The sequence below is a fragment of the Danio aesculapii genome, chromosome 21, assembly GCF_903798145.1.
Source record: "Danio aesculapii chromosome 21, fDanAes4.1, whole genome shotgun sequence".
NCBI lineage: Eukaryota > Metazoa > Chordata > Actinopteri > Cypriniformes > Danionidae > Danio > Danio aesculapii.
Window position 1 is genome coordinate 730324 of NC_079455.1, and position 12500 is coordinate 742823.

General features: G+C 37.7%; 1 protein-coding gene across 1 annotated transcript; it reads left to right on the forward strand.

Annotated features, from left to right (window-relative positions):
* Positions 1 to 7: 7 nt before the first annotated feature.
* c21h5orf15 (chromosome 21 C5orf15 homolog) lies at positions 8 to 9389 on the forward strand. The gene is made up of 3 exons (XM_056446848.1): positions 8 to 126; positions 1927 to 3206; positions 5111 to 9389. The coding sequence occupies exons 1-3, from the start codon at positions 18 to 20 to the stop codon at positions 5240 to 5242; spliced, it is 1521 nt and encodes a 506-aa protein (XP_056302823.1). The 5' UTR covers positions 8 to 17; the 3' UTR covers positions 5243 to 9389.
* Positions 9390 to 12500: the final 3111 nt, after the last annotated feature.

Genomic DNA, 12500 nt, shown 5'->3' on the forward strand with positions numbered 1-12500 from the left:
GGTGATGTCAGCAGAAGATGGCTGCGGTGCGGAAGACGCGACTTGAGGACTCAGCGATGGTGAAAGTGTTAGTTTTAGTGTCAATGCTGGTGTTTTCCGTGAGCTGCGCTTCACTTTCACCTGCAGGTTAGTGGAGGATTTATCGCTCAACATCTGTAGTGTGTGTTCCCGAGGCCTGTGCTGTCGGTGTACTCAAAAACGGCTTTCACGTTACCGTGTCAAAGTGAAACCTTGAATAAACCCCGCGCTCGTCAAAATGTCTTTCTCATCAGAAGTTTGTACAGTAAATGACATGTTTATGATGACGTCATATATTTACATATAGTTAAATTAGCCATGAACTATCCTCTTTGACTATGATAGCGGAAGTGTGTGCTTTTCATGACGTGGACACTTCCGGGAGTGACAATGTCAACATTGATCAGACCATGAAGAAAAGGAGGTGACGTTGGTTTTGTAGTCAAACATTCAGACTTTGGTGTTCAGTAAAACACTAAAGCAGAACTTTAACGGCGAATACAGATGGATTATAATGATGTGCTGTTATGACGCTCTCTGGACACCATTTTGAGGGATGTAAACAATAACAAAGGTCCTGACATATTTCCTGTATTACATTCTTAATTTCCAAAGCTTCAAGAATCCAAAAATGTCCGCATATTGATAAATAGTGTTATGAGAGCTGTTTTAATGTTAAGTTATGATCAAATTGCCTCTTGTTACAGTTACAAAATAGTTTGACAATGACATGACAACATTGAACCGGTCTATATTGTTTACTTTGAATATTGGGTCTGAAAGCACATGCAAGAATGACTTCAAAACAACATTAGCACTACTTTATTGACTGTCAACAATGTTGTACTTTGATAGTCATTGACTGCTAATATGATTTCACTACAGTGCTTCCCACAGGTTTGAAATATACTTGCGGTGGTAGCCGGATTGAAACACGCCTTTTACCCACAGCACATAAATGGTCAACTAAATGCGACAAACAAATAAACAATGTGATTTTTAGCTATATTTTCATTTATTATGACACGGTTGTGTACATTTTCTTTTCTATAAGTTATAGTTAATATAATAAAAGAAACAAAAGAAATCCACATGCACCCACTGACAGGTAAAAGCTGCTCTCTCTCTCTCTCTCTCTCTCTCTCTCTCTCTAAAGTAGTTTTTTAATATATTAACATCATTAAATTAATAAAATATACAGCAAATGAGAAATAAATAACAGAAAAATTAATAAAAATTGACGATATTGCTAGAAATGATATTAATTACAATAATAAAAAGTGTAGATTATTATGAACAAATATTTTGCAGCCAGTATAGATGTCATTTTGTTTTCTCTGAGTTTAGTAAAGTTTATCTGGGCCGTTTATTAAATAATGAATCATTTAATGTTTCTGAAATGCATTCTAATAACAGCAACTTTAGAAAGCGAAAGTAAAAGCCAAATCTGGGACATTTTAGGAGATTCAGAAATTACGGCCGGATGCATTTTGGTGCAAAAGGAGCATCTCTGTGGGTCTGCAGAGCACATGATTGTCTGTGTGAGTGTTGACAGATCCTGCACACACAGATCCAGCTGTAGGAAATGAAGATTTTTCACTAGTTAATCGGTCATGATTGTTTGGCTATCTTTGGAGCATACAAAAAAAAAAAGTGTAAACGGAGGATAATAATAAGATTATTCATGCATCGCCACCAAATATACTTGGGCGGCCGTTAATATACCTAGGCGACCCGCCCAAGTAAACTCTATGTGTGGGAAGCACTGCACTATTTAGAGTTTGTAAAGATTACTTTTCTGAAATTACATTAAGAAGGTGAAAGTCTGAATGTGTGAATATAAAACCAACTCTCTGCTCATGTATTTCAGTGTTTCATAACTCTTTCATTGCTTGTTTTCATGCACAGATGGTGGACCTCCAGCCCATGTGGACAGTAAAGAGGTGAAAGCTCCAGATACACAGAACAGCAATGACCTGAGCAACCCAAATAGCGGTACTTTGAGTCAATCAGCAGAGGTGTTGAATGAGGATTCAGCTCCTGCTGTTGAGGATAAAAACAGCAACAAAGCAGTAGATGTTCTGACTGCTCCACTAGCTAATAAAGATACAGAATCACAAGATAATGATCCGAAGAAGCAGAAAAACAACCCAGAGAATCTGAAAAATGAGACAGAGATGTTAAAAAGTGACATGGGAAATAAACAAAAGGATTTGAAGCAGCCGGAAGCTGATCCCAAGCAGCCGGAAGCTGATCCCAAGCAGCCGGAAACTGATCACAAGCAGCCGGAAACTGATCTCAAGCAGCCGGAAACTGATCACAAGCAGCCGAAAACCGAGCCCAAGCAGCCGGAAACCGAGCCCAAGCAGCCGGAAACCGAGCCCAAGCAGCCGGAAACCGATCACAAGCAGCCGGAAACCGAGCCCAAGCAGCCGGAACCTGAGCCCAAGCAGCCGGAACCTGAGCCCAAGCAGCCGGAACCCGAGCCCAAGCAGCCGGAACCCGAGCCCAAGCAGCCGGAACCCGATCACAAGCAGCCGGAACCCGATCACAAGCAGCCGGAACCCGATCACAAGCAGCCGGAAACCGATCACAAGCAGCCGGAACCCGATCACAAGCAAACGGAAACCGATCACAAGCAAACGGAAACCGAGCCCAAGCAGCCGGAAACAGATCAAAAGCAGCCAGAAATCAAGCCCAAGCAGCCGGAAACCGAGCCCAAGCAGCAGAATAATGACCCTGTGCAGATGGCTGACGACTCTGTGCAGCCAAAAAATGACCACAAGCAGCAGAATAATGACCCAGTGCATCTGAAACCCACCCCTGCAGCACCGCAGACACAGAGCTTTACAGAATACATGGCTGACAGCACGTTTCCAGGACCAGACCTGGGCTTTGATGATAACACAGATGATGACGATGATGATGATGATGATGATGTTGGTGGTGTTGATGATGATGTTGGCAATGATGTTAGAGTTATGAGTGAAAACTTCATTGGTGGCATCAGCTCTCCTGAGGACAGCCAAGGCAAAGACATTTTCCGTCAGGTTTACAAAACTCCTCCTGAGAGCTCAGAGAAGAACATCTACAGCACCCAGGATGAAGACTCGCACTTCTTCTTCCATCTGGTCATCATCGCCTTCCTGGTGGCCATCATCTACATCACCTACCACAACAAGAGAAAGGTACGCTTCTCCTGACCAATGCATATCCAGAAAAACGTGTATGGTCATGCTTCAAGGTATAAATCTCGCCATTAACACTTTAAAGGGGATCCTATTTGACCCCTTTTACAATATGTAAGAGAAGTCTTTGGTGTCTCTGGAATGAGTCTGTAAAGTTTCAGCTCAAAATACCCATCAGATCATTTATGATACAATGCAGAATATGCCCAGTTTGAGCCCAAATCAATGTGCAGCTGTTTTTGTTATAGCCTGTGTCTTTAAATGCAAATTAGCTGGTTTTCCCCGCCCACCGTTACCACATTCATGCCTGTTTCTTCTGCATTACATGTAGTTTATGGCAATTTACCATGTCAAATTTTGGCTATACTTTATTTAAAGGTAAAAGTCTCACTATTTACAAACCATTAAACAAGATTTTTAGCTCAATAAACCACTAATTAGCTGTTGTATAAGAGTGAAGGGCTTTATTCTATGAAAACAACCACCTGGATGTACTTTATCCTGCTTATTGAATGTCTGTTTGTCATGTAAAAACATAAAAAAACATTGTTTTGAGCCTTAATAGTTTATTAAATCTTTAATTAAAGGCAAAGCTGATAGAAACCATAATAGCTGAGTGCAGCATATACTAACCTGCACATTATTTAGCCACTAGGTCTAAAACGAGACGTGACAGGCAAGCTTATAAATATCATTATGAATGTATTGGCTGGTGGTCAAGATGATTCAAAGTATCAGCTGCTGGATGTGAGTTTTTGACTCTTCTAAAGCATAAAAACTCCATAATATGTTTGAAGGTATTTACAAGACATGCAACGTCAACATCCAAAATGCCTTTTCAAGTTATACAGAAATCAGTGTATTTGAAACTAATGAAGACAGCAGAAGCCAATGATTCATTATAACTATTTAACCTGACGTGTTCACTGTTGCAAGACATTTGAAATCTTTCTTCAAATAAAATATCTTGTGTTCAATGGGGGAAAAAGTTGTTCTTTTTTACCCAGACATTTAAAAGGAACATGTTTTAGAGCAGGAATCATGTTAATGTTAGCCAAGGTTATCATAACGTCAGAATATTATACCACCCATGCCTAGATGAATGCAATAATGAATGCAATAATAAGTGCAATGAGCGCAACAATGAATGCATCAGTGAACGCAACACAAAATTAGTGAACACAACAGTGAATGCAACAGTAAGTGCAATAATCAATGCAATAGTGAACACAATGGTGAATGCAATAATCAATAGAACAATAAATGCAACAGTGAATGCAACAATGAACACAACAATGTATGCAACAATGAATGCTACAATGTTTGCTACAATCAATGCAATAATAAATGCAATTGTGAACGCAACACTGGTTGCAATAATGATTGCAACAGTTAATGCAATAGTGAACACAACTATGAATGCAATAATGATTGAAATAACGAATGCAATAATGAATGCAAAAATGACTGCAATAGTGAATGCAACAGCCAATGCAATAATTAATGCCATAATGAATGCATCAATCAATGCAACAGTGAATACAACAACAAATGCAATAATTAATGCAACAATGAACGCAACAATGAATGCAACTGAATGCAGTAGTGAACGCAACAATAAATGCTACAATGAATGCAATAGTGAATGCAATTGTGAACGCAACAACGAATGCAACACTGGTCGCAATAATGATTGCAACAATGAATGCAATAGTGAACACAACTATGAATGCGACAATGATATCAATAATGAATGCAACAATAAGTGGAGTAACGAATGCGAAAATGACTGCAATAGTGAATGCAACAGCCGATGCAATAATTAATGCCATAATCAATGCAACAATGAACACAACAGTGAATGCAATAATGAATGCTCCTCCTATTGATGTTTTCTGCTTCAGCTGATGCTGTTGGCCCAGAGCCGGCGCTGGAGGGACGGGTTCTGCTCGCGGGGTGTGGAGTATCACCGGCTGGACCAGAACGTCCACGAGGCCATGCCTTCGCTCAAGATGACCAACGACTACATCTTCTGAGCTGCACGCCGTGTCTTATTTAATCAGGGGAGAACGTGAGGTAACACTTCATCTGAAGGGGTGTTCATAAGACTGCCATCAAAGGTTTATAATCACAACACGACTCGTGGATATGGAGGAGAGTTTATGACAACTGGTATTCATTCACTTATGTCATTTTAAAGGCAAAGATGACGTTGTTTGGAATGTCTTTATGGCAACCTGACATATCAAAATACATCATGACAACTTGGCATAAACATATATCATGAGCTGTTTTGTCTAGATAACTTGACTTTTTCAAGACAGCATAACTTGTCATAAATATGACTGTCATGGGGCCATTATAATTGTCTCATGAATATTTTCCTGACCACTTTTCTCAGTGCAATAAATTTAATCTGTCAATAAAATGTCCCTGTTAAAGTGTTAATATGCTGTAAAATGATTATATAACAGCATCATTAATATTTAATGACATCTAATGATATTTTATTTAATTCCTAGCGCTGTAGGTGGGGTCAAGAAAATATTAATGATGATATTGTAAAATTCACGACACAACTATAATGACCTCATGACCATCATGTTTATGACTGATTTATGACAAGTTATGTTGTCATGGCATCTCAAACAATGTCATCTTTGCATTTAAAATGACAACTAAGCTAACGAGGCCTAATAGCAGCATAACACTCATGATGTGTCATGTCGGGATTATAAAGGTGTCATGACAGTCTTATGAACACCTCCTTCAAGTAAAGTGTGATCGATTGTGCTTGAGTCTGAGCAGAACTGCATTTTTACGAGTTTGAAGAAAAGCAAATGAAGAAAGGTTTGTCCTCTAAATATTTGATTATAAACCTGGTGTCAGTCACAAATCTACCCATGATTTATTTGGTTTGTGGACGCTCGCCTCCTTTGAGCCCATGTGTGTGTGTGTGTGTGTGTGTGTGTGTGTGTGTGTGTATGTACAGTTGAAGTCTAATTTCTAATAGCTCAATTCTTTTATCTTTGCCATGATGACAGCACATAATATTAGACTAGATATTCTTCTAGTCAAAGAAAAGTGACATTTAAAGGCTTAACTAGGGTAATTAGGGTAAAGTTAGGGTAATTAGGGTAAAGTTAGGGTAATTAGGCAAGTCATTGTATAACAGTGGTTTATTCTGGAGACAATCCAACACTAATATTGCTGAAGGGGGCTAATAATATTGAGCTTAACATGGCTTTATAACTATTAAAAACTGCTTTTATTCTAGCTGAAATAAAACAAATAAGACTTTCTCCAGAAGAACAAATGTTAGAGGAAATACTGTGAGAAATTCCTGAATCTGTTCAACATCATTTGGGAAATATTTGGGCGAGAGGAAAAAAAATCACACTCATTTTGACTTCGACTTTGTATGTTTCTGTTTCTGTCTGTTTGACTGTGTGTGTGTGTGTGTGTGTGTGCGTGTGTGTGTGTGTGTGTGCGTGTGTGTGTGTGTGTGTGTAAGCTTCGGGCTGATCCCTTTCACGTTTGCGTTATGACTTCAGTGAAGTTGTTTTATATATTACATACACACAGCGTCTGGAGGAGCGCGATCTGCCGTGCCAAAAACTCTGTGGGGGGAAAAAAAACTGCTGCTGTGTCCAAAATCGCCCCTATACACTCGTTCACTACTCCCTACTCTAGTCCACTACTATAGTATACACTTTGAATGAATGAAATGAGTGAGTGAATTGGAACACTACTGAGTGCACTGAAGGGATGCCTTTAGGTTTAAAATCTAATCCGTCTGAGTTAATTAACTATCAAAACACAAACTTAGATTATAAACTTCTCAGTCAGACCCTGTGATAGTTTTAAACACTCAGTGAGCTTTTTATTAGTAATGAAACAAAGACTTTTGATTTCTGTCATGTATACAAATGTTAGTTTCATTAAATAATCATGCATTTTGAAACCATCCACTGATTAGATTGTGCTTTAGACGCCATCTAGGGGTCAGATGCTGAAATTCAGCGCTCAAACTCTTTCAGGGCATTATGGGTGTTCTCTGTCTGTTGAGTGTGCATGGGGTGTACAATCGTTATTGCAATGCATTGTGGGATTGATTGAGTGCATTTTACAATGTTTACTATGATTTCGGACTCCACTAGAAATGGCTGCTCCCTCAAATAGTGCACTATTAAGGGTATAGGGGGCGATTTAGGACACAGCCAGCATCTCTTTGACTTGTTTTCTCTTTAAGCTGCTTTGTGTGAGATCAGGACAGTATCCTGAATCTGTGTGTGTCAGCTACACACCTGGGGAACACTTTACAGTAAGGGTGCATTAGTTAATGTGTTTACCAACATGAACATAAGCCAGTGGAAGGCTGGATAAATGTTACGTTTAGCATTAAATAAATAGATTGGAAATGACACAAATCCTCCGTTTGCAGTGTGACCATAAGCAAAGAATAATTCATTCATTCCAGTATTTATTCATCTCTGTTGATGTTAGATCGTTGTAATAATCATTCATTGTTCATGTTAACTCACATTTACTAATGTTAACAAGCAGACTTTTATTAATGCATTAGTAAATGTTGAATACCACTATAAAATTATCCATAAATGAGCAGTTTTCCCCTATTTTGTGATTCATGTTGTTATTTTTTATTTATTTATGCTTTTATTTCTGCTTCTGAATTGCATTATGGGATCTTGATCTTTCTTCAAACAACTTTTAAGCTTGAAAAGCTCTAAAAAGTGACGTTTTGCTCACTTGTAATAGTTTGCAGTGCTATATTGTATTGTCTGAGTAAGTGTTGTGTATATTTTTAGTGTTAAGTTCACCCTCACGCTCCATCATAACATCACAACTCATGAGACAACTTTTCACCTAGTCACGATTTAATCTCGCAAGAGCTCCTCATACAAGATCTTGTCACATCCCTATTTTCTAGGTATTTTTAATATTATTAACTAAATTAGGAAATTATGACGACAACATTTAGCCTCGACCCACTGGCCTTAATAAAGTTTGGTTTTGTGGCCCTTCATAAGAAAAAGCTTGGTCACTGCTTTACAGAAACCTTGTAATAAACTGCAGCACCCTTTCTGTTATTTTACAGACTTATTTCTTTAGATATTATTATTTCTGATACATTATATTATCTCTAACTACTAAAATGTCAATAAAGTCTCTTTGTTAAACTGTAGAGTTGAATTTTCAACAGCAAACGTGGACAAAGCAGAGATCAACATCCCATAATGCAATTCACCACCGCAAACAAACACAAAATACAGAAACTGTTGATGAACAGATGATTTAGACCAGTGTTTCCCAACCCTGTTCCTGGAGGCACACCAACAGTACATATTTTGGATGTCTCCCTTTTCTGACCCATTAGCTTCAGGTGTTGGAGTCTCTTCTGATGTTATGATGAGTTGATTCAGGTGTGTTTGATTAGGGAGAGGTTGAAAATGTGTACTGTTTGGTGTGCCTTCAGGAACAGGGTTGGGAAACACTGATTTAGACAGTGTATGATTAATGAATGCTGTTCTATTGTTCATTGATTATCTGTTCAGGTTCGTTAAGGAACACTAACTAATGGAATCTTATTGTAAAGGGAGAACTGATATCGTAACTGAGGCGCGTTATCTCTGATTTACATGAAGATCATTAATGTCTGTGCCTGAACGCCACATATTTGTGTCCTCCTGAGGATTGTTCAATATAGCAGAGGGTCTGACTTTGGGATATTCAGTGCTTTATCAATATTAATATAATCAGACACTTGTACAGATGCTCTAATAAAATAAAAATACGTCAGTAAAAGTCTTCCTATTCCATTTTTACTTGAGAAATTACAAATGCACTTGGTTTTTAATGTTAATTATTAAAAGTACTTGCTGATAAATGTTTATAATGAATTTCAAAGTGTTGTCAAACTCATAATTCATGATTACTCGAGTGTACAATCAAGTGAAAATAACAATGCATCATAAACCCTAACATATGACAACAACAAATAAACAACGTGTGCAGAAAAATGCAAATGTAGAATATAAACATGTAAAAAAGTCATAAACATAATATATTTATTATGTGCTACAGCTGCGACAATGTGTGATTATTAATTTACATTACATTAAAATTGTGTTTCTTTTTTAAATAAAAACCTTCCCCCATTCAGATCACTGCAAATTCATTGAATCATTTACTTCAGACAATGGATCATTTGAATCAGTGAGTTGTTTACTGGAGAATCATTGTAAATGGATCATTTGAATCAGTGTGTTGTTTACTGGAGAATCACTGTAAATGGATCATTTGAATCAGTGAGTTGTTTACTGGAGAGTCACTGTAAATGGATCATTTGAATCAGTGAGTTTACTGGAGAATCACTGTAAATGGATCATTTGAATCAGTGAGTTGTTTACTGGAGAATCACTGCAAATGGATATTTGAATCAGTGAGTTGTTTACTGGAGAATCACTGTAAATGGATAATTTGAATCAGTGAGTTGTTTACTGGAGAATCACTGCAAATGGATATTTGAATCAGTGAGTTGTTTACTGGAGAATCACAGTAAATGGATCATTTGAATCAGTGAGTTGTTTACTGGAGAATCACTGTAAATGGATCATTTGAATCAGTGAGTTGTTTACTGGAGAATCACTGTAAATGGATCACTTGAATCAGTGAGTTGTTTACTGGAGAATCACTGCAAATGGATCAATTGAATCAGTGAGTTGTTGAAGACTCACTCTAAATGGACCATTTGAATTGGTGAGTTGTCTACTGAAGACTCACTTTGAACATGTAATCAATTTGAGAGTGCCGTTGACTTGAAATTTTCCCTGAAAAAAAGGAAATCCATATAAGCAAATAAAACAAATCCAATTAGTTCACAAATGAAGTTCTGTGTAATAAAATGAAATGACGCAGTGAAAAAGTATTGAACACACGAGGAAAGGGAGGTGTATTTCGATGGTGAAAGCCCAGACAGCAACTGAAATCTCTCTTCAGCAACCCTCTGCTCTTCCTCAGTGTAAATGAATATCAGCTGCTTCAGTCCAACATCTACATTAGCAGCAGGATGAAGCTGAAAGCAGCAAGACAGTGATCCAAAACACAGCCAATGAGACTCACAGATGCTTTCAGAGAAAGAAAATCAAGCTGTAGAATGGCCCAGCCAATCACCTGAGCTCAATCCAATAGAGAATACAAAATAAAGCTCACACCTGAGCAATGCATGAGGCTTCATTCTCCATATGAGAGGCGTCTTTAAAAAAGCCTTTACATAAAGTATTACACACATTTCAGTAGTTCAGTGCTTTCTCCTGCCATTTCATTCTTATTACACACAACTCATTTATCAGATTTATTTTGTTTTGTTTTATTTTTAAGTTTGTATTGTTTGTGATTTTACCAAAATCTGCTTCAATTCCACGTCAACAGCTCCTTTAGGAATATTATTCCCAGGAAAAACACATGATGTCTTCAATTCTTCTTTCCCTGCTGTATGTGTGAGCAGCCACTGGAGGGCAGAAGAGTCCTGGGAAAACCAGGTAAACCTGCAGTAACCCACCTTACCAGCGTTTACTCTTTATTTATCTTCAGCAGGGTTCTGTGCATTCATAAATTATATTAATCTTTGTCTTATTCGCTAGTTGGCATTAGAAGTTATATTACTAATAACAGCGACTTATAATAAGCTGATAATTCCCAATATTAACTTCTGGCTTATTATGAAACCATTGGCTGTTTATTAGTACTTATAAAACACATATTCTAGATCCATAATCCTACTCTCTTAAATTTAATCACACCTACTTAAATAACTAAAATAAGCAGCTAATTAGGAGTTTACTGAGGTAAAAGTTATAGTTAATGTTTATTCTAGGGATAATTAAAGCTTAAAAATAAAGCCTGACCACGTTTAATACACCAGAAACAAATGTATTTCTAAATTATTCTCTTTTTCAGAGCTTCTACATGTATAAAAACTTTAATCTGCATACTATATTTACTATGTATGTAATTACTAGTATTTAATATAGGGGATCCCGGTGGCGATGAAGGTTGCTGGTTTCAGTTGGTGTTTCTGTGTGGAGTTTGCATGTTCTCCCCATGTTGGTGTGGGTTTCCTCCTGGTGCTCTGGTTTCCCCCACAGTCCAAACACATGCGCTATAGGGGAATTGAATAACTAAATTGGTCGTAGTGTATGAGTGTGTGTGTGAATGAGTGTGCATGGATGTTTCCCAGTGATGGGTTGCAGCTGGAAGGGCATCCACACATGCAAGAATAGTTGGCGGTTCATTCCACTGTGGCGACCCCAGATAAATAAAGGGACTAAGCTGAAAAGAAAATGAATGAATGAATTTAATATTTGCAATGTATTTGATTTGCTGTGCTGTAATTCACATATTTCACCACTGGATGGCCACTCTAAACTACTCTCCATTCGCTAGATTTACTTTACATTAGAAACAGGTAAACAGTGCAGTTATTTTAATGAATGTAAATTAAAACCAAAAGCATCACATTTGATGAGTTCACTAAAGGTTAATTAATAAAAAGCAGCTCCTCAAACATGGACTAATGATGATTTAAATGTACATTTCTGCAGAGGACAGGTGAAGATTATCAATTATATAAATGCAAAAACATTGTAGACTCAACAAAATACATTAAACCCCTCCACAGTAAATATATATGATGAAAATTGTATCTGTAAATGTAACGTACACCCTGTCACAGTGGCTAATGCTTTTGGTACTGCATCTACATTTCACAGACACACTGACTTCATCTAATCTGACACGTATGACTGTCAAATTGTAAATCTGAATTAATATTTAATATTTTTATTAGCCTTTGTACTTAAAAAAAAGAGGTGAGTGAAGGACATTAGCATAAACAGCAGCCCTGAGTGAGAAGCAGCCGTCTGTCCATTAGCCATTAGAGTGTTTGAGCTGCTGAAGATAATGTCAGCATAGACTAAGAGGATTATAGATGTGGAGTTATAGATGAGGAGTGACATAGACTGACAGAAGCATGAACACACACTCACACTGAAGCACACATGCACACCTGACCAACACACACACTGCTGTTCTACATCTGCCACTATGCTGACACACAGGCATCTGTAGCTCCGCCCTCTTCTGAAAAGAGCTCAGTCTCATTTGCATTTAAAGCGACAGTCAGCAAAACACCACAATTAGGATCAAAGCCTGAAAGGGTCAGTTTCAGAGAGCTGGAGGACATTATCTGTGTGTTATTCTCAGCTCAAACTA

What these genes read in the sequence shown, in the direction of transcription:
- c21h5orf15 (XM_056446848.1), top strand. Translation starts at nt 18, where the DNA reads ATGGCTGCGGTGCGGAAGACGCGACTTGAGGACTCAGCGATGGTGAAA. An exon ending in CGCTTCACTTTCACCTGCAG is followed by an intron (nt 127 to 1,926) that starts GTTAGTGGAGGA and finishes TTTCATGCACAG; the next exon opens with ATGGTGGACCTCCAGCCCAT. An exon ending in CCTACCACAACAAGAGAAAG is followed by an intron (nt 3,207 to 5,110) that starts GTACGCTTCTCC and finishes TTTCTGCTTCAG; the next exon opens with CTGATGCTGTTGGCCCAGAG.